This window comes from Lepisma saccharinum, chromosome 15 (genome assembly GCF_977018435.1).
Source record: "Lepisma saccharinum chromosome 15, izLepSacc3.1, whole genome shotgun sequence".
Lineage (NCBI taxonomy): Eukaryota > Metazoa > Arthropoda > Insecta > Zygentoma > Lepismatidae > Lepisma > Lepisma saccharinum.
Genome location: NC_139243.1, coordinates 42,110,253 through 42,133,131, shown reverse-complemented (window position 1 = coordinate 42,133,131; position 22,879 = coordinate 42,110,253). Strand labels below are relative to the sequence as shown.

Below are 22,879 nucleotides of genomic sequence, written 5' to 3'. Positions count from 1 at the left end.
TGTTATAATATAAAGTCCCGGGCCCTACTTATAAATGTTCAATGTGAGCACATTTCATGACACGGCACACATCCATCCTGTAGTCTAATTCTTCCCAAACACTTTTGCCCAACATATTTGGACATTCAGAACTCTACCCTTTGCAGCCACATCCAGTTGTTTGAAAGTTATTAAACCATCAACAAATGTTGTTAACAGGATCACTTGCAAATCGCTGTCGAAAATCTCGCTAAACTGAAACAGCAGAACCATGCCTTGCAAATTCAATGACACAAAAAAACTTATGCATGGGAGTCACCATCTTGTAATACACCTACGCCACTGGGACTGATGGGAAACTAATGAAAAGCGTTCAGGGTAGCAAACTTCCACAGCCGTTGTTATCGTAACGATATAAACATTCAACTTTGTGTGTTGCAATATACCAACTACTTGAAACCCCTATAATCATTTAGGGACATGGTGCATTGAATCATAAGCTGGAAAATGTTCATATCTTTGAAAATTACCTTCTGACATCTTCTCGTACAAATGATCAAATATGCATTCCATTTGAACTGTTCTGTTTGCAGCAAAGCAATCTTCTTCCTCTAGGTACCTCTGAAGAATCTAAATGAAAAGGAACTCATATAAATGCTTTGTTTTTGAACAAAGATAAATGTTTATCTCACTTTCCATACGATTACTTTTTTAATGTTTTGATTCAACAAACTAGCATATTTTCTTCGAGAATCACAAATAGAATACTCTTACATAATATATATATCTTCGACAATCATCTATCTTAGGAACAAAAATAACTTACATTCTATTGCCTATTAAACTGTTCACTGTGATAAAAAAAGTCCAAGCAATTTAACTACACATTTTGTTCAAAAATAGTAACTTCAGGATGCAGTTATTATTAAATACTACAGTGGAATCTTGATTTCACATATTTCATGGGTCTGTATGCATAAATCTATCATGAAAAAATATAAATATGCTGACCAAGGCAGTAATTTATTTTATTAAAAACATAAACTAAACGTAACGTTTCAACCTTCTAGCAAGGTCTTCATCAGACTCTGTATCAAGTACAAAAAGACTTTTGTACTTGATACAGAGTCTGATGAAGACCTTGCTAGAAGGTTGAAACGTTACGTTTAGTTTATGTTTTTAATAAAATAAATTACTGCCTTGGTCAGCATATTTATATTTTTTCATAATAATGGAAACAAGGCTTAATGGTGTTAAAATCTATCATGTGGGTACTGCAAGATCTGGAATGGAAAACTGAGTTTCAGGTAGGGTCATTCCAGGTGAAATCAACCTGACTTCTTGACCCCCATTCTCTCAAATTTTCAACACAATTTTCATTTTAAAGTATCCATCAAGTGGGGCGGGGGGGGGGGGGGGAGAGAAAAAAAGCAAATTTGAAAATTTGCAATCAATAGTTTCATTGGAATTGGTTTAAAAATTTTAAATGGTCACATTTTCAAAAGCATTTTGAAAAATAAATACTGTTATGACTTGGATACTATTGATTAAAGATTGATATGCAATTTTTGCTGACAACAATAAAGTGCTCATGTAAAAATTTTAATAACTAAAGTAATAATTTCACTTGCCAGGATCTCAAAAAGTGACTGCTTGCTTTTTCTTCACAAACATATTGAAAAATTTGCACAATATAAAATTCACTGTATGTGATAATCAGTATTCCAAAAGTATAATATAAAATTGCTAGAAGCTTAATGGTTCAGTCACCTTCTTAAATGAAGTATGCAAATAGGCAACAGTGGTAGGTTTTATCATAGAACAAGAAACTGCATATTTAAACACTGAATTCATGTTCTGGGGAAATTAAAATATGGCTGCATATTATTATACTGAGTATGATAACAGACATTTAATTTACAAAACAAATTCATAAAGATAACAGCAAACTGACAGAATTTGACACCAACTTACAGGCCATTTGTAAAAATATTGGGCCAGTGAATTACAGGCTTTTTTAACAATAAACTGATGTGTCTATATTGTGCCCTACTGAGAGAGTATTGATTATTTTGTCCCATCCTTATTACTGACTATACATAGAGCCACATATTTATGATGAATAAAAGATCTGAGATTTCAGTTAAAAAATTGGGCATATTTTGGGATCAAAAGTGGTATATAAAATGCCTTTAGGTGCTAAAATAGTGTATATAATCCTAAATTTGATTTAAAAACTAGACTTATTACACAAAACAATCATTTCCCTTCTAATAGCACATTTAGGTTGTTATCAGAGTATTAAGTTTATTACTGTAAAGGAGTCCATATTTGCTTCTCAGATATTTACACCAGAATTAATCAACTTTCCATAATTTGCATTACTTAGAGGATAATTTTGACTTCATAAAGTGTTGCATTAGTAAATAAACTAAATTTCGTGTTTAACAGATTATTTAGCATTTTGAAGTTTATTTCGCATCATTTTGTGATAAAACATGGTTGGAAAACATTTAAAAAACTTGAAAAATTAATATTACAGTGTGTTATTTTACATTTCGTGTTTCCCGTTTCCATCAGAAATGAAATATGCATGCCTCTAGCTACAGAACAATGAGACTAATGTCATCTGATAGAATTTGGCCCTCTATACAACTACAGACTTAGTTCCAATTACCATATGCATAAAAATACTTTAATAGAAAGTTGTTATTTACCAAAATATATATGCAAAACTCTGTCTGCCCACAATAATGTGCATAAAGAATTTAGCATAAACAGAGGAGAGGGGGGGGGGGAGATATTAAACATTTTTGAGAGGTGAGTGTGTCATAGACTTTAGGGAGATGATAGGCAGCTCTGCTCTGTGTTCATTTATTAAATGCTGGCATTTTCTTGAAGTGTTGAATTTGCGTGGTTCTCAACATGATATTGGAATAAATCAATGCCCATGATTGCCCCTCTCTCAAAAATGTAAAGTTAGGGATCCCTATACACAGGGGTAGAAAAATACAAGGCACTCAGTTATCATGGAATCTGATTTCCAAATTCAGTGCTTAAAAAGTTTTACTATTTCGAGTTCACTTATGGAAATTTTCATTACCTTCTTTTTTTAAATATTTAATATTTGTGTGTTTTCTGTATCATGTGCAAATCAGAATAACAAACATGCCATTATAAATGTTTACACTGTTACTAGCCGAATTTTAAAATCTACAGCGATATGGTAATCATCCATATATTAGAATGTATTGCATAGTTATTCACACAGTTACCGGTTGAGCCTTCTTTAGGAAGGCCACTGCAGTGCAAGAATTAATTACTTTTAATCTAATCTTGTATTAATTAATAAATTATATTGTCTTAAGACAATATTTCAAGATGTATAGCTTTATCTTAGTTGGATTCATGGTCAAACCATATTTGCCAAAAAAAAGGCGGAGGAAAGGTTTTTTCCCCGAGAAAAGGGGGCTGGAGCATATTTTCATTGTTTCCACCCTTGCCTGTACAGGCATGCATGCATGTGTGACCCCCCAACCCCACATACACACACAAAAACACAATGTGATCATACTTAATCAAATAAATGCAGATAATTCCCATAATTCAAGTATTGATCGAACACCAGTAACACAGGTCAGGTAGCTAAGTATATGGAGTGTTCAGAATAAATTCTGACTGCAGAAGGATCTAGGTTCTAGTTCCGGTCAGTATATGGAGTTAATTTATTTCTCTTGTTGTTTACGGTCGTTACAAGCTGTAAAAGCACAGTATTTGTTCTGACATTTCCAAGCACATGCTCCCTTCATCAACATTTATTTTTAGTTTGATTAAAGATACAGTTATAAAAATCGTTAAAAATTTCTAACAAAAAGAATCAGTTATACAATGGATCATATCCAGTGGTCAGAAGTAGCACGCTACTGTAGCTAGCTACAAAATTTGTAGCTATAGCGATGCTAAATTTTGAAAATTGTAGTTGTACCGGTACCATTTGTTACTTTAGATGAAGATTTTTATCACAATGTTTAACTATATATCCCAAATATCATCAGGCAATTCAAAATCATCATCTCCTTTGCAGAGATTCTTGAAGTCTTCCATTACATTAAATTTTAAAGATGGTGGCTTACCCCACTTGTGAAAATAAAAACTCCATAGTGGGTTTATATTAGAGGTCTGCACGGGCTCGGGCCATAAATAACCAGAACTTCTCGGGCTCGGGTCGGGCCCGGGCCTCGTGGCTATTTTGTTAGCAAATATTGTCATCGAAAAATAATTTTTAATTATTGAAATTATGGTTTACTTCGAGAATGAGAATAGGAGCACGAAGTACAACAGTGCCCATTTTTTTTCAAATGCTGAATTGGAAAGTAATTTTAATTATGTTTTCGGGCTCGGGCCGGGGTCATGTTTACTTATTATCGGACTCGGGTCGGGTTCAGGTTTCATTTCCTCGGGCCGGGCCGGACTCGGGCCTTACAATTTAGGCCCGTGCAGACCTCTAGTTTATATTGCCATTCTCATTATATAATTTCTTCCACTGTTCTTCTGCAATGAATGAAGCTATTCAGACATTAAAAATCTATTTTTCCCTTCTCTCTCTCTCCTTTTTTTTTAATCAGGTTATTGAAATTGAATTGAAAAGTATTTATTTAAATGTTGTTAACAGTTTAACCTTAATACAACACTGTGTGTTTAACATATCTGCATAAAACTATACGAAACGTCGTCTGCAACTATTATACTCACTCACGTAAGTTTTTACACCTTTTTTTTTTTTTACTGTAAAAGAATATATTTAGTGAGTAAACACACAGATTTCCAAAATGTATATAGATATACTTATGTATTATATTTTCAAATATTTTCCCAAAAGAGTCAATTATGGCAATGGGCCTGTAATTTTTAATACCTTTGAGACCTGGAACTTTGGGAACAGGTATAATTTTAACACATTTCCATTCATTTGGAAAAAATCCTTTTCTTAATGATAAATTAAATATTTTAACTACTACAGGTGCCAATGTTTCTATATTGGCTTTTAGTACATAATTGGGAAGAAATGGGTGTAAAAGAACTTCTAGGTTTAATTTTCTTAACCACAGCTATTACATCATTTACATCTATTCTAGGTATGGGTATATGTATATGACTGTCTTTCATCTTATATTCCCAATTCTGGCCATTATTTTCATAGTTAGATTCAAAATATTTTGCAAAGGAGTTGGGAGGGGTGGACCCATTAAATGGCCGCCACGGTCACCAGACTTGTTTCCTTTGGACTTTTTCCTTTGGGGTTATGTGAAGACTATGGTTTACCAAACACCTGTGCAAGACCTCAATGATTTCCGTGAAAGAATTATCAATGCATGTGGCTCCGTCACTCAACAAATGTTGAAGAACACTTGGATGGAGGTTGAGTACCGCCTTGATGTTTGTCGCGCCACCAAAGGAGCACACATTGAGATCTACTAAGGTGAAATTTTTTTCAAAAGGGTCAAAAAAATCTATGATTTTCTCTTCCAAATAAACGTTATTTGACATTTCTGTCGTTAACGATTGTTGAGTTATTTAAATTCTTTATTGGTATATTTTTTCTTGGACACACTGTATATTCCAGCACAAATTCAAAAGGAGGATGAAAATGGTCTACATTTGTTAGAGTAGACAAAGGAGCATCCAATTTCAAATGTTCTATATTAGTAATCACTAGATCCAGCACATTATTTGTGGATTGAGAGTAGATTACATTAAGTTTTCTCCTTCATCTTAACAGTCTAAATTAATGTAAAGAAATTACAAGCAACATTAAATAACTAAACACAAACAAACAATTCACCATCAGTCAACATTTTCTTTATGCACCTTAGTAAAAACAAATGTCGAAAAGAAGTCAGAATTCTTACCTGAAATGCTCTCACCATGAACTTTCTTCCATCTTTCACAAATGAAGTTTTTTCATCATGCAGCCAAAATTCAACACTTCTAAATAAAAAGGATCTTTTAAGTTAATCAGTGGAGTGAATACACATTATGCAATATGCACACACAAGAAAAATCACTATAATGGTACAATGAAATCTGTAAGAGGTAGTCTGTTGTGCAGACTATTTAAATATATTGTGATTCATTAAGTTATGAGTGACAAAGTGGTTTACTAACTAATGTCTAGTATACATAGCCACGTTTCTTGTCATCCAAAAACCAGGCACGCCAGTAGCGGCTCGTGCCTAAAATAACAGGTGAAGAAGTACAATTATAGGCAATGAAAAACAAATAGTAAGTGTCAGTGGGCCCCCACAATTTAAAACGTCTTTTTTGTCTTCATCTGTCCATCTGGAAAATGGTGTCTGCAACCAATTACACACTAACTCATTTACTGGGTTCATTGTACAAACCACAGCTCAACACATGAACACAACACACGATAGGAAACGTGAAACACACACGCGGAACAAGATCTAGCGAGAACACAATGATTTTGCCACAACCATTGGATGCGATGTTTTCTGTCGACGAGAGAACTGCTGCACCTAGACGGCGACACCCGTTCAATTCCAATGCTAGGTGACGTCACCGTTGCCATGACAACCAGCTAAAGTCCTCCGCAACCTGGCGGCATCTGCTCTTGGTTTGTTTATGCTACAACGCACTCTTCACGTGTGTAGCGCCGAGCAGCGTATTATTTGAGTATTATCGTGTGTGTTCTGCTGGGAAATAGTTTAATTTAAAAAGCAAATGAAAAATGTCATTATTAATTTAAAAATTAGGTGAAAACATCTGCACTTGTTGCACTTGGCCAGCTGCCACTGAGGCACACATCTAGAAATATATTTCAGGTGGGGGGTCCATACAGTGTCTAATAATAATAAAAAGAATAATAATAATGGTGTTTAAATTAAAACCATTATAATGATATTTACATTAATTAAAATAGTTTTAATTAAAGTATTCAAATTAATTAATAATATATATTTATTACATCAATAGATAAAAAGACTGTAAAGATAGTAATGTAACAACACGTATGAATCATTCCATGCCAAATCAACACAGATATGTGCAATTTTCAACCTGACCATCTCCGATTTTCATGAAATTTGGGGATTTGAAACTATGCATGGAACTTAGTAACTATGAAAATTTTTAGTCCCATGCATCTTGTAATTGTTAAATTATTCAAGGTCAAAGTTAGCAGAAATTGCCCTTCCTGAGCCCGCTTAGCTGTACTAAATGTGCTGTAACTCCGCCCCTATTTCGCTTAGGAAGCTCAAATAAAGCTTATTGTACATGGAATTGAACAAGCTTTCAAGTGATATATAACCAGCCTACCTTTGGATAAAAATATAATTTTGTCACGTGACCTTGACTTTTGACCTTGAATATATCAAAACATGTCATCACCAAAAATCGTGAAAAAAATCTATTTGGTCCCTCATGCCATACTATAAAACATATCAAAATATCATTCTGGGACTGCAGTGGGATCAGAAGATACAAAATATTATGTGTAACTATGTGACTGATAAAAGCCTCATTACATGAACTATGACTAGTCAATTCTTTTAACACCCCCTACAACATGTAATGGAGTTATCCTGGTCCTGAAAAAAATAGGTTAGGCACAGAGATAAGTGTGTCATGCGCAGGTCCGGTACATTGTTGACCGCCATATTGAATTCAACGCAAAAATTTCAAAGGAAAGGGTGTGAAGTGATATACAAATCAGGCTAGAACTTCATGAGAAATGAAACGGCGAAGGTTTTTCCAAAGTATCTTTAACCAGCAAAAAGTTATTACTGCATGCTTGTAACCATTTTCTCCTTTTTGAGGTGTTAAAAACAAAGTATTAAGAATGCTCCTAACGTGTTAGGAACTCGTCGAGACCACGCTGACATCTTGGGAGAGAAAGAAGTATACGCACCATTGCCTATGATTTTAATCAGCAACATTCACCAAATACTTGAATAGTGGAGAATATTAGGAAAAGTATCTCAAGCAATTACGTGACACTTCCTTTGGAATGAAAAATTCTTCAGTGACGAGGCTATTTTTTAAGTTCACGGTAAAGTTAATAAAACTTATATGCAATACCTGTGATTTGATAATCTACAGTAGACAGATCCCAGCCGAATGGTTGTTGCTGGTAAGCTAATGATGTGCTATAGTGTATGGAGAACGGGAATGCTTGGTCCATATTCAACAACGGAACCTTAAATGGTGAGGGCTTTTTGGATTTGTTAAGTGAACAGGTTTTGCTTACGGGATATGGCACTTTTCCAGAGTTTTGAAACAGGACAGAGTGTGACCACACTATGTGGACATTTTGGCAATTTCTTCTTGGTAAATTTCTAGGTAGATTGATGGGCAGATGGGAATCTATGTAAAGGCCTGCACATTCCTCACATCTAACATCTTAGGGGGACTTTTACCTTCAGAAACATTTGGAGAAAATGGTGCATGCACTAAAAGTCCGTGATATTGACTATCTGAGAGAAGGCATAGTTGCTGCTTGCGATGATGTTGCATTGCCAAATGTTCTATGTGAGTGTGAAAGACGTCAACAAGTGTGCCCATAGGAATATTGACAACACTATAATGTGCATATATCGTAAGTGAAAGATATGTGTATAACGTCTAGCTGCCTAAAAAGAAGTTGGAAAAACCTACGCTGCTTCATTTCTCGTGAAATTCTAGTCTGATTTAATATATCACATCACCCCTTTCATTTGAAATTTTTACGTTGAATTCAATATGGCGGTCAACAATATGCCAGATCTGCACATGACACACACAGTTAGAGATCTCTCTGTGCCTAACCTATTTTTTCAGGACCAGGATAACTCCATTACATTTTGTAGGGGGTGTTAAAGGACTTTTGACTCGTCATGGTTCATGTAATGAGGCTTTTATCAGTCACATAGTTACACATAATATTTTGTATCTTCTGATCCCATTGCAGTCCCAGAATGATTGGAAAAGGGCCTTTTCTCTATCAACACGACAATGTTCCTGCCCACACAGCAAGGCCAATTGCATGTGGATAGAAGAAAATCAGGTGACTGGCCCACTCAAAGACCTGACTTCAATCCACTTGAACATCTTTGGGATGAACTAGAGCATCACTTGTATGCCAGACATATTTGACCAAAAAAAACACACATGAAATATTAACCTGCTACAGGAACAATGGAAACAAATTTTGTCAGCAGTTTACCACAACTTAGTGGAGAGCCTACCCTGAAGGGTAAATAGTGCAATAACAGCAAATGGAGGTTAGACTTCTTATTATTAACATGGCTGGTACCTTTGGAACCAACAGCAATGGCTATTATTTGGCTACACATTTATATTCATGAAAATACTAATAATGAAAGAAAGAAATCTGCATCATATACAGGTTATTTAAGAAATATTTATCAAATTTATCAGTGAGTTAGAAAAGCTGCTCCTTTCATGCAGCATACAAATTATCGTGGAAAACATAACTATTTTAAACTTTTTTGTAGAAAGCAAGTGGGTTCAAATCTGAATAATGGCTGACTGCAATGATTTTCTTCTTTTTAAATTTTAACTATTGATTATGATGTAGCTGTTTCAAAAAACAAGTCAGTTTTGGGCATGTTCGTAAATGTTATACTATGTACTTTGGAAAATGTTATACTACGTACTTGCATCTCCTCAGCCAACAGCTGGAATCCTCATTCATGCTTTTGACGAATGTGCAAACCATGCTTGCTTCCGGAGGGCTCCCCCCCCCCCCCCCGAAATACTTACAAAGTGCATAAATTAAATATTGAAAATATACTTTTAATAGCATTGGATGTGTAATCTATGCTTATTTATTTCTTCTCAACTTACTGGAAGGTAATTATTATATTGAGATCATAAGGCTTTAGAGGCTAAAGAAGATTTATGCACTACCTATGATAACATAAATAAAATATTATTCAGGAACTTTACTTTTCTTCAACTGGATCTAACATACTTTTTTCATATTCAATAAATATTCAATTCATTTATTTATTTGACATTAATGTCCTTGCCAGGACAGTTGTTTTTATATCTTAATGACATGTAAAGTAAGCTGTTATATCTCTATTCTTACACCATCTTTTTACCTATTGATGCAATAATAACAATATTAATTCATTTACATACTTTTTTAATATCTTAATTTAAGTATCACACTATTATTATTATTGTTATTATTTCAGGGACATGGATTTGGACCCCCTCCGAAATATATTTCTAGATATGTGCCTGGCATCAGATTTCAGTTCTAGAACCAAACTCATATATTTTCAAACAAAATCAGTTCTCAGTGGATACTAATCCACTTACACTTCATGATTTCTGTTCTGGAAGATAATTCATTTGCAGATCCTGGATCTTTCATGTACAGTAAACAGGCTGGCTACAGATATGTCATAAAATTCCCTTGACTTTTCAGGTTTTCCAGGACAGAATGTTCATATCCCCTCTGGAGAAATACAGAAGAGAATAGTGTAAATTAGCAAGAGATTATTGTGAACCAATCTCCACCTTCTTTTCTAAGGACTCCATTATATTTGCATACAATTTACATATGGCTCTTTTTCTTAATGGAAAATGAACTAAAGAAGAGAGAGTTTAACTCCTACAAATTAGCAGCATGTTATTTGGCAAACAAATAATGTTTGTTATTACTGCCAGGAAAGATTCTATTGCTTGACTAAATGTAATTTTTACAATAACATTTTTTAATAGTTTTTCAAAGTTTCAGATGTAAATCTGTTCAACATTTCCAATATTCATTAAAATAAAGAATTTCATTGACATTATCTTGGAAAATAAATTATTATAGAAAGTATTTCTACCTGAAGTTTGAGGAGAAGTGTCTCTCCATAGTAATGGTTGTAGAATGCACTCTAGTGTCGATTTTTCTCCTTGTATCTTCTGCTTGCAACTCAACATTACATTCTCCTGTGATTTGCTCCTCCAGATTCCAGCTATCTTCAAAAATTACTGTAATATAAAAACAATCATCAATGTAATCGTAACGTGACAATAGAATATAGGTATGGATAAATATATTGAGAATGGACCGATGTGAGAAATGAAATAAAAACAGTAACAATATTGGAAAATTCTGAATTCAATTATAGACTATTTCTCTAAATATCATGCTAGTACTAGGGTGAATCAAAAAGTAAGTTACACCCGGCCCATGTTCCTGTACTAAGAGAGATAAAATAATCACGCTTGGTGGCAACACTGTCTGGAATGTTTTCTTCACACACCAGAAGCAGCTGTGCTTCAGCTGGTTTAGCATGCGAGTACTCACAGTGTGAGTATGGTGCGTCATATTGAGGTGGCGTCCAACATTGAGGTGTGCTCTGTCGTCAGATTTTTGTGGGCACAAAGGCATAATCGGAGTGAAATCCATCGCCAAATTGTCGAGGTGTATGGTGAGAATGCAATGTCACACTCCATGATCAGGAAATGATGCCAGATGTTTGAAGAGGAAAGAACGAAAATGAACGATGAATGGTGTGTTGGGCAACCTGCAACTCTGAGCATTATCGACAAAATGGAGCGTGTGAATGCAATCATCCTTGCCAACTGCCACGTTAAAATTAAGAGAGATTGCAAGTGCACTGAACATATAATACAATAGTAACAAGGACGTATTATGGGGAGGTCCAGGGGGAGGCGGACCTCCCCACCCCGAAAGATATATCAAATATTAAAATTAAATAATGAAAAATATATTTGTTGAGCCGTTGTTGTATAATTTCCTCTGAACTTATTGTAAGAAAGGATTATATTGGGATCATATGGCTTTGAATGACAGAAAGGACGTATTTAGGGGGTCCAGACCCTAATTCCCACATGCACACACCCCCGAAAGACTTATTAAGTACGAAAATTAATTATGAAAATACTGTTGATGGAAAAAGGCTAGCTTTTTGATAGAAGGTTCCTTTTATAATCATGAATGAAACTCTGGAATGGAATAAAATAATGCTGTTGCCTTGTAATAAGAAGAGGTCTGAGGTTCAATCCTCAGTGGAGGCAGAGTGCTTCGGATCTCATTTCAACCTGTAGGTCCAGTCCAGATTTGCGGTCAGTCTTATTTGCTTCTATACTTCAGTTTTAGTGGCAGTGTTTTTCAACCGCTGTGGAGCCAAAAGTCAGTTACACCCAGAGTTTGACAACTATTTTTTTTTAATCTAATTTATATATTTCACAGCAAGTCTATACATAATTGAACTATGATTATGCTATACTTGATATATTAATATTAATTTTCATATAAAGTTTGAAGGTCAGAAATGTATTTAAGAGTGAAATAGTTGGGATCAGGGCATTGACTTGTAAGAAATACATTTACTGGGCTGTGGTCTCGCAAAGGTTGAGAACCACTGCACCAAGCAGCTAAAATACATCACTAGTTGGTCCATGACGAGGTTTAGTGGCCATTTAACCAAATTATACATGATGTACTGCAAAGCCAGAATACAATATATATTTTATATAAGGAAAGGGATTGGATGCCATATCATGTGATGGGTGCAAAATAGCCTAAGTGCTGTCGCACCCAAAATTTTAAATTCATCAAACAATCTTTGCTGAAACTCATAATAAACACAAGTTGCACAATCGAGGAACACGAGAACCTACTGGAATGCAAGGGATGGCTGCAGGCTGACTGCTCCCAGAGGAGTCGTTGCAGCAGCTGCATGCACTCTCTAGCATTTGACGCACAAACGAAACCACTTCTGGTTAATTCCATTTGACGTGTAGGTGTGCAGCGACTGCATGCAGTCATCGCATGTGACCATCGCACAAACGGAACCGCACCTTTAGGAAGGAAAAATAACCACCCAAAGCATTCTCACTGCACTTCCAGAATATGAATTATCACTTAATTTTCATGAAATTAAAATATGGTGGAAAAAAGTGAAATTGAGGATTTTTACCTTCCAAAATTTTGTATGCATCTTGGTCAAGAAAATCCATAAGATGTGCAAGTCTTGGAACTGCATCTGCTACAGCACACAACATACAACCATAACTGCAAAATAAAAGTATTAGAAGAAGACTTGGAAGAAGAATCCTTTGATATATGTATTAATCTTTGTAAAATTAGAACTTACACCTTTACAGATTGTACATGCATAATAACAATAATATTCTACTTGTAGCACTAAAGTTTTTAATTACTTGCTGTTTTGACAAATATCATGCCTTGACATAAACAATCAAGAGTTCCAGTTGAACAAAGTGATTACCTGGTAATTCTCCAGTAAAAATAATTTTATCTAGACAAAAGATCAGCTGGGTTAGGATTTTAATGCACAATAAAATAAGTAGTTACCTCAAGGACCAGCATAATTTTCTTGGCTAATTACTTTTCCACAACTTTTTCAAATTCACTTGTTACTCTTTTTCACTAGATCTTTTTTCCAGAAGGGAGGATTTACAGAAACTTAAATGGAACCTTGCCCCATATCCTCCATACAGTCTGGACTTTTCACCATCTGACTATCACATCTTCGGTCACCTCATGGAGCATCTGAGTGGCCAAAAGTTTCGCAGTGATGAGGATGTCATACATGCTGTTTGAGAGTGGGTACATCTCCAACCAAAGGACTTTTTTTCTGAGGGCCGTCCACTAGTTCCCAGAGTGCTGGCTCAAGTGTATTGCCAACCAGGAAGAGTATTTTGAAAATTAGTTGCTTTGTTTTAAATAAAGGAATTACAGGTATGAATCTACTTATGCATTATCATTCATATTTGCCCAAGCTGCGCATGTATGCACAGAAATACTTATACCTGTAATTAAGTAAAATGAAACAATTATTTAGAAAAGGTAATTTCAGTTGTAATCTGAATAAACCCTTCCCCTGTCATAAATGGACCATGGAGTGCCAGGATCCACTAAGTAACTTTTCATCGGGTGATTCATAGTAAGAGCATCATGTCTCATCTCCTCAGTTTTCCGGTTTTCGAGATCCAAGTTTGCTGTTGCTTTCAAGTAGCTCCACAATTGTCCCCACAATGCTAGGTCAATGCTGGAACTTTAGAGAGAGGTCTCACCGGAAATAAAAAAGAGGATCGCTCACACCAAAGGTGAGAGCACTAACTATTGGGTCAAGGAAGAGCTCTAACCTGATAACTTCTCACTTATAAATCAATGCAGCAAACAATTCTAATATAAAACAAGTTGAGCTCATCTCATTCTCCCTCCCATTTATCTTTGTGCACAGTCAGTTGAACAAGCAGTTTTACATTTCCCATTTTTGGAGGGAGGGGGGGGGGGGCTTAATTCCTCTTCCTCAAAGAGCATGATACTTTGAGAAGAAAATAAATTGAACCCCAACTATATGCAGTACTTTTGCTTCTACGATTTTTTTTCGTGCAGTATGTCACACAAGAAATTTGTAAGTTTAACTGAAGTTTTGGAGAAATGATGTGTCAACTACTATCATGTAGTACCAGTATTTATATGTACCAGCTCTCCTGAACTATTTACATGCAATTGTGCAATTCCGTTTGGCTGTAAAAAAATACTCAATTACTATTTGATATACCCTCGTATATATACAAGAGTAATTTAGATTGAAATGGCAACACTGCTGTGAATCACATGTTGTTTGGCCGGGAGACAAACGACAAGCGTAGTGTGTTCCTGGGCAGTGTAGCAATCAGATCGACGTGTTCGTGCTCTCGTATTACGGTGTGTGTGGTCAGTGGATGGTGTTAAAGTGAGGTGTGTGTGTGTGACATAGCACGCAAAACAATGTTAACCCATGCAGAACAACGTTAAGGTCATGATGATAATGGCCTATGACCACAAAGGCATTATCCTCTCACATCAAGTGCCACAAGGGGTTACCATAAATGCTGCATACTATGACTCGTACATGAGTCACCATTTGCGGCCAGCTTTGCAACCCCATCTCCTGCAGTCTGGACCAATTCTGCTTCACGACATTGCCACATCTCATACTGCCCATGTGGTATGGACTCTCTTACGATGACGGGGTTGGGAGGTACTGGAGCACCGCCATATTCCCCAGATATGAGCCCCTGCAATTTGTTCCCAAAAATGAAAGAACCACTTCGGGGACAATGTTTCCGTGATATTCGTGTCATAGAGCGCTCGCTCGACAACCTCTCGCAAAGGGGGTTCTCAACGGTATCCAATGTCTGCCACATATCTGGGAACGTGTTCACCGGGAATTAGGGGACTACATGGAGGGAATGTAACCATCCTAACATGAGTAACACATTTCATTTTCATTTTCCAGATATAATGCCACTTCAATCTAAATGACCCTCATATATACACTTAGTTATATATACACACACACCACCTGTACACCAAAGGTTAAACTGGTCAATGAAGACAATTCCATCTTGTCATGACATCATTAATTGATAACATGAAGTTGTTTACCTGGAGTTTCTCTTGTTCTCCGTGGACTGTAGTCCTTCGCAAATCAAAATGCAGCACTGGGTCATTGTTTTGCCATCCTTGAGAAGCCAATAAATTTTTTGTATGACTCCATCAGACTTTTCCTTGAGTGGGTAGAAGCAAAGTGGATTGAAAACTACTTCAAACTGAAAAGAAAGAGAGTACCTTCACAGTTAACTACTCTTCACTCTTTTTCATATTCATAACTTGGAAAAAGAATATGGCTTAATTCACTTCAAATTCCTGCTCCCAAGTACTAAATATGGCCTAGGGAAAAATACTGAAGGATAATCAGGCACATGAGAGAATTATTTTGCATGTGCACACAATCATTCTCTGTGATCGTGCCATTCGACTGCTTGTTTGTTGTTTGTGTCTGTACTACAAGGGCAGATTAAAGGGCAGAGGGGGTGTCGTGGGCAACTTCCACGGAGGACCTATTTTATTTTTTCACATATTGATAAATAATTTACACAGTTGGAATGAAATATAACACACATAGTGTCAATTAAGAAATATACAAGATCAAATACAAGGGAGCGGAGAGGGTGCACCACTACCTGAGGGGCGACAGACCCTTAAGGGCCTTATTTTATTCACGGTTGAAATGCAATAAATCACGTAATGAATAATAAGGGGGTGACGAGAGACAGGGGGCGAACAAAGATAAGAATGACCAAGGACGAGAGACAGGGGGGCGAACAAAGATAAGAATGGCGTAGGATAGGGGCGACAAATGATAAGGGGGCAATGAGAGACAGGGGGTGAACAAAGATAATAATGATGAAGGATAGGGGCGACAAATGATAAGGGGGCAACGAGAGACAGGGGGTGAAGAAAGATAAGAATAATGAAGGATGCGGGCAAAGAATGATAGATAAGGGGGCGACGAATGATAGATAAGGGGGCAAACAAAGATTAGAATGACAAAAGGATTGTTTATTTGAAGTTATCTTAAAGCAATACTTAAAAAAGCTCTCACCTTGGGATTTATCTGAATCGTTTTTACTAAGTAATTCTATTTGACTTATAAAGTTATTATAGCTTTCAAATTCTCTGGAGCAAAGAAGATAGGATGTAACGAATGATAAGAGGGTGATGAGAGACAGGGAATGAACAAAGATAAGAATGACAAAGGATATGAACGATGAAAGGAGGCAACGAATGATAAGGGGATGATGAGAGACCGGGGGCGAACAAAGATAAGAATGGCAAAAATAGGGATAACAAATGATAAGGGAGGATGAAAAATAGAATGAGGTGAATGACAAGGGCGCAACAAAGGTAAGAATGACGAAGGATAAATGCAACGAAATATAGGATGTGATAAATGACAAGGTGGCGAGCAATGATAAGAATGACGAAGAATGGGATTAAGAAAGATATGAAGAGACAAATGATAAGGGGTGATGAAAGACAGGGGCGAATAAAGATAAGAATGATGAAGGATGGGACGATGAAAGATACAAACCGATGAGAGACAGGGATGAACAAAGGTGCAAAGAAAGATAAGAGCCAACAAAATATTAGAGGGAGACAAAAGAAAGAAGGCGATGAGAGACAGGGAGTGAACAAAGGTAAGGATTATGGAGGAAAAGAGGGGGCGATGAAAGAGAAGCAGGAACTGAACTTAAGGTAATGGACTAGTATAATATTACAAGGGTGGATCAAAGGAGTCGTGAGGTGACCGACCGCCTCTTCACAGAGAATTTAGAAAATATTCCAACCACCTCTGCCTCATTTATTTCATGCACAGACACTGTGGAAAGGTCATAGCTAGGGGGAGAGAGCTTCTGACATGTACCCCAGTGCAACTATCAATCTTAGTAGCTTGCTGCGAGAGCGAAATAAAGGCTTCAGGGGGTGATCGTTCTTCTCCTGTGCCCCTCTCAAGGGCTTCTTTTAAAGTTATTGATAAATTTGCAAAGTTGGAATGAAATACATAAAACATTGTGGCATTTTATGACATACCCAAGAGTAAAAAATTAGAAACCATGGGAGGTGACACAGCAGTGCTTTTTTTGCCTGTTGGGGCAAAACATAGGTTATACTGCTCCACTGTTCCAGATATTTTTTAAAAAACAAGAAAATGATAGGAGAAGAAATGTATTATAATTGATAAACAAGTACATACATTAGCTATTTTTTGACGTAATCACCATTAACCTCCAGACATTTCTGATAGCATGGCACAAGCTTCCGTATACCCTCTGTGTAAAAATCTGCTGCCTGAGAGAGCAGCCAGTCCAGAACTGATCACGTCACTGTCGTTGAAACACTTCGCTGCAAACCACTTTTTCAGGTGAAAAAAAAGAAAGAAATCACTGGGGGCAAGGCTGGGGCTGTAAGGGGGATGACTGCATAGTTCCCATCGAAATCTTTCAATTGTCTCAACAGTACAAGCAGCTGTGTGTGGGCAGGTGTTGTCATGGATCAGAAAAATTCCAGAGCGTAACATTCCTCTCCACCGATTTTGGATGGCACGTCGCAGATTATTCAGTGTCTCGCAATACACCTCTGCTGTAATTGTTCATCCTGGTTCCAAGAATTCCACAAAAATTACACCCTTTTCGTCCCAAAACACGGTTGCCATGAGTTTGTGAACTGATGGTGTTTGTTTGCATTTCTTCGCTTTAGAAGAACTAGAGTGCTACCATTGCATTGACTGCTGCTTTGACTCCCCAGTGGCATACAATATCAACATTTCATCCCCCGTCACTATGTGTGAAAAGGGGTCATCCACATCCTCCCCCCCAGGGGGCCAAAAAAATCACGTGCAGCTCTCCTTCTTTGCTCTTTGTGAGCGTCTGTCAGGATTTTTGGTACCCACCTCGCACACAGTTTGTGATACCCCAGGTTGTGAGTCACAATTTGATGCACTGTTTTCACAGACACTTCTGGAAACTCTTTGGCGAGTTCAGATATTGTGAATCAGCGATTGGAATGCACTTTCTCATTAACGCGTTCCAGCAGATCGTCTGTCTCAACACTAGGCCTTCCGCTTCCTTCATGGACATTTGAATGCCCTTCCCGAAACTCTCCGCACCATTGCCTGACCTTCCCTTCACTCATCACTGTCGGTCCACAAATGGCACACAATTCCCGATGGATGTCAGATGCATTCTGTCCTTTGGCATTCAGAAATCGTATGACAGATTTCACTTCACATTGGGCGGTATTTTGTATTACTGCAGCCATTTCACCTTACTGCTACTCGAACGTACGCAACCCCACTCTGACGATTCTATCTCTGTTGCAAGTACAGAATACTAGGGCATCCTCCTGCGAATGCTCAACTTCATCAGTGTTGCCAACACCATGTAAAAAATTATCGGCCCTTTTTTGACATATTGTAATCAAAAATCAATTTATTGTGATTTTTTAGAAATTATTAATAGTCTTTATTTTATTGAGGTTAAACAACTTACAATGGTTGATGTGCTCAGCAAACGTTGTAGTATTTTATATAGTGCTTTAAAAACTGGAGGTGCAAGCAAAGCTTCAAGCTTTGGGCCCCCCCCCCCCCTCCAGCTTCTTTTTAAAAAGAAAATAATTACAATGAATATTCCTTTCTTTTTTGTTCGACAGTTAAATAAAGATGAAATTGGAGAAAACAATAATATATCACTTAGTAAGTAACACAGGTTTGGACTAAATGTACATGCAGCAAGACGCCGCAAGATATAGTGGAGACTTTGCGGGCCTTTAACAAAATCGTTTCTTTGTCCTTGATTTGTAAAAAAAACAATCTTAAAAAGTGTACCAGCAATGTTAGTTCTAATCTAGACACTATACAATGGAAGATATCACAATCAGTGGCGTGCCCAGGATTTTCAGAAGGGGGTGTACATTCTTTTTTAGAAATACTGGGACAAAGGGGGGTTATGACTCGCCTCAACCCCCCTTTGGCACGCCTCTGATCACAAAACTGGAGACCATTCTCGACGTCATACTTTCATCCTGGAACCCGACTATTAACCTTCTTTTCCAGATTTATTTACTGCTTGTTTGATTTTCCTCACTTTATCCATGACTGTGGCCTCTGCAGAACGCACACTTTCCAAACTTCAGCCAATAAATTATTATCTGTTGAATAGCACTTGCTTCTCAGCAAAGATTAACAGACATATCCATTTCGAACAATAAGCACACAGGCAAACGGAACGCCTAAACACTGAACAGGTTATGAAACACTTTGCTTATGACAAAGCACTCAAGCGAAAATTTTAATTTTTCCTGTCATTATTTTTTGCTGAATTTAATATTGTTACTTATTTATTGTATCTTTATTGTTCATTACATGTTAAATACAAATTCATTACTTGTTTTGAGTAAAATGCAAATTTCTTTCAATAAACATCAGCCACACAATGTGGATTTTCTAACCATGCAATTCATGATTGTAACCGCCTCATAGAGCAAGAAATACTCTGGCTGGGAGGGGAAGGGGGGGGCAAAAACATGAAACAAGGTCGGGCCTCCAACGTTTTAGTTATTACAGTGATTTTATGACACACATGGTAGGATCGTAGCTTGTGAGGGAAGTGTGCTGGGCGCCAAAAAGACTGCCTATTTTAAAGTTTGCAATATAAATTATTTGGTAAATTCATTGTAATGTTATTTGTTCATGTTTATGAAAGATGTGAGGGGTATTATCCTACCCTGTTTGTCACGAAATGATGCAAAATGAACTGCAAAATGCAAAATAGACTATTAAACACTCAATTTAGAGTTTATTTATCAACACGACATTTTCTTAAGTTTGAATTATGTCACAAGTTATGCAATTAATGGAAAAGTCATTAATTGTGCTGTAAATATTTGAGAAGCAAAAATGGAACCCTTTATACAGGAATAAACTTAATACTCTGGTAACTTTTATTTTGTGTAATAAGTGCTGTTTTTAAATAAAATTTAGGATTATATTCACAATTTTAAAACAAAAATGTCATTTTATATGCTACTTTTGATCTGATTTCTCAATGCTATAACACAAAAATTTTATTCCATTTACCACTTTTGAACCTGAAATTGACTCTGTTTTTCTACCAAAATTTTGCTTTAATATTTACAAAAAAGTATGTCCCTGCCCAACCCCTCTCCCTCATACACACACATGCACGCATGCGCACACACACACACACACACACACACACACATAGATATATATACATATCACATGCATGATTTCTAAATTCCATCATAAGTACTTATATCAGTTAGCAAACCAACATACATATTAAACATTAAGCTGACCCCTCTAGGCAGAATGGTTAGCGCATCGTACTACAATGCCAAGGGTCTCGGGTTCAAATCCTGGTCTTGGCATGGGTGTTTCTGGGTGTCCATTCATCAATTTCATCATATGGTCACTCTCCTGATCTTAGCAATTAGCCAAAAGTGGCACAAAAGCGAAGTAAAATAAACTACATCATTCAATATGCAGTATTAAGAATTTGATGATACATAAAGAAATTTAATCAGACAATAAGTAGATACCTCAAGGATCTTTTTCAGCATAGTGTTCATCCATGACAACATCAGAGTGTGGTTTAAAACTACCTGGTAGAGAACAGCAGGAGATGTCAACTTTGTTTCTACTTGCAAGGAATCATGGAAGGATGAATTCATATCCATTGCTAAAATGACAAACAAATACAAATAATTATTCAATATTGGGTTATGCATTATTATAAATGTTACATTTAATAGAATTGAATTCTTCTAAATTCTTCTTTGGTACTGTTAACAATAATGAGAAATTCATGATGGATTCGGTAAACTCAGTTTAAAATTACTTACGTGAAATTTAGAAATTTCGTATTTCCACGCTGCACAATTTAATAGTTAAATCCTATTAATTTCGAAGATCATCTGTCTTCATTCACATTCATCCAAATGCAGTACCCTTAGTGAATGAAGACAGAAGATCTTCGAAATTAATAGGATTTAACTATTAAATTGAGCAACATGGAAATACGAAATTTCTAAATTTCACGTAAGTAATGTTTGTTTCACATAACAGCTTGCTAACTGTACTCTTAAAAGAGTTTGTATATTAGATAGATAGATAAATATTTCACGAAAGAAACAAGCAGGAATGAAATGCTCCTGAAATCTAGGATTACACTTTTAGTTTCAGTAAAATGTAATGTCGACATTCTTAAAACTTTTTTGGAAGTTAAAATCAGGCTGTGTGTTCGAGGTCCTGTTTATTAGTTTGCAACACTTCAGCAACATGTGACAAATGCAAATTTTATTTGTTTGTGTTGTGGTATCAAGTCCACTTTAAGGACAGATAGCCTAATTGTAACTGGACCTACAGTTTAAAGAGGGATCTGAACCACTATGTGCCTCCACAGGGTATCAAACTTGAAACCCCTTAATTACAGGGTTGTTCGCTTTATAACTAACTCTCTAGCCTTCTTAAACCCGAAGGTTCATGGCTGCAGCAACACAGGCCTTCCATCTTTCCCTATCTTGAGCAAGATCTATATACTCTTTTCCATCCCTACCGATTTCCCTTAGGTCCATCTCGACGTTGTCCCTCCATCTTCGTCTTGGCCTTCCTACAGGTCTCTTACCATCAGGTTTCCCAACAAGAATCCTGTAAACTCCTCTTTCCTCTCCCATTCGTGCCACATGGCCTGCCCACCTAAGTCTTCTTGATTTAATTATTCTAATAATGTCTGGACATGAATACAAATTATGTAGTTCTAAATTATGTAACCTTCTCCACTCACCTGTCTCCTCATCCCTTTTAGGTCCAAAGATTTTCCTAAGGATCTTATTTTCAAATACTCTCAATTTATGTTCCTCTTTCAATGTAAGGGACCAAGTTTCACACCCATATAATACTACAGGCAAAATTACGGTTTTGTATATTTTAACTTTTAGTTTCTTAGATATTAAACGAGAAGACAAAAGTTTATGAAGAGAGAAGTAACATGCATTTCCTGAATTAAGCCTACTTTTTATTTCCTCTTTAATATAATTTTCATTTGTTAATATTACTCCTAAGTATTTGAATTTGGAAACTGGTTCAAACGAGTTGTTATCAATAATTAGATTTTGATTATTACCTAACATTTGGTTTCGGCCTGTAAGCATATATTTAGTTTTCTCTTTGTTAACTTCCAAACCTATCTCTTTAGCAGTTTTGAAAAATATTTTAGCATTATTCTTAATTGTATTCACATCATCCCCCAGTAAGTCTACATCATCTGCAAATGCTAACAACTGAGTCACACCATTTAATTTTAGTCCTTGATTAGTTTCGTTTACCTTCCTAACAGCATATTCTAAGGCAAAATTAAAGAGCAATGGAGATAATGCATCTCCTTGTTTTAACCTATCATGAATTGTAAATTTGTCAGACATATTAATACCCACACGAATTTTACTTTCCGTTTCACTGGTGCATATTTTTAT

General features: G+C 36.3%; 1 protein-coding gene across 1 annotated transcript in view; it reads right to left on the bottom strand.

Moving 5' to 3' along the window:
• The window catches only part of LOC145999690 (uncharacterized), a 158,600-nt gene that overhangs the window by 63,153 nt on the left and 72,568 nt on the right, over positions 1-22,879 (bottom strand). The window contains exons 9-14 of the mRNA XM_083136906.1: positions 20,948-21,087; positions 15,431-15,594; positions 12,948-13,042; positions 10,842-10,989; positions 5,889-5,967; positions 510-609 (exon numbers count right to left, since the gene is read on the bottom strand). Coding sequence (XP_082993032.1) covers positions 510-609; positions 5,889-5,967; positions 10,842-10,989; positions 12,948-13,042; positions 15,431-15,594; positions 20,948-21,087 — 726 coding nt within the window. The remainder of the gene's footprint in view (positions 1-509; positions 610-5,888; positions 5,968-10,841; positions 10,990-12,947; positions 13,043-15,430; positions 15,595-20,947; positions 21,088-22,879) is intronic.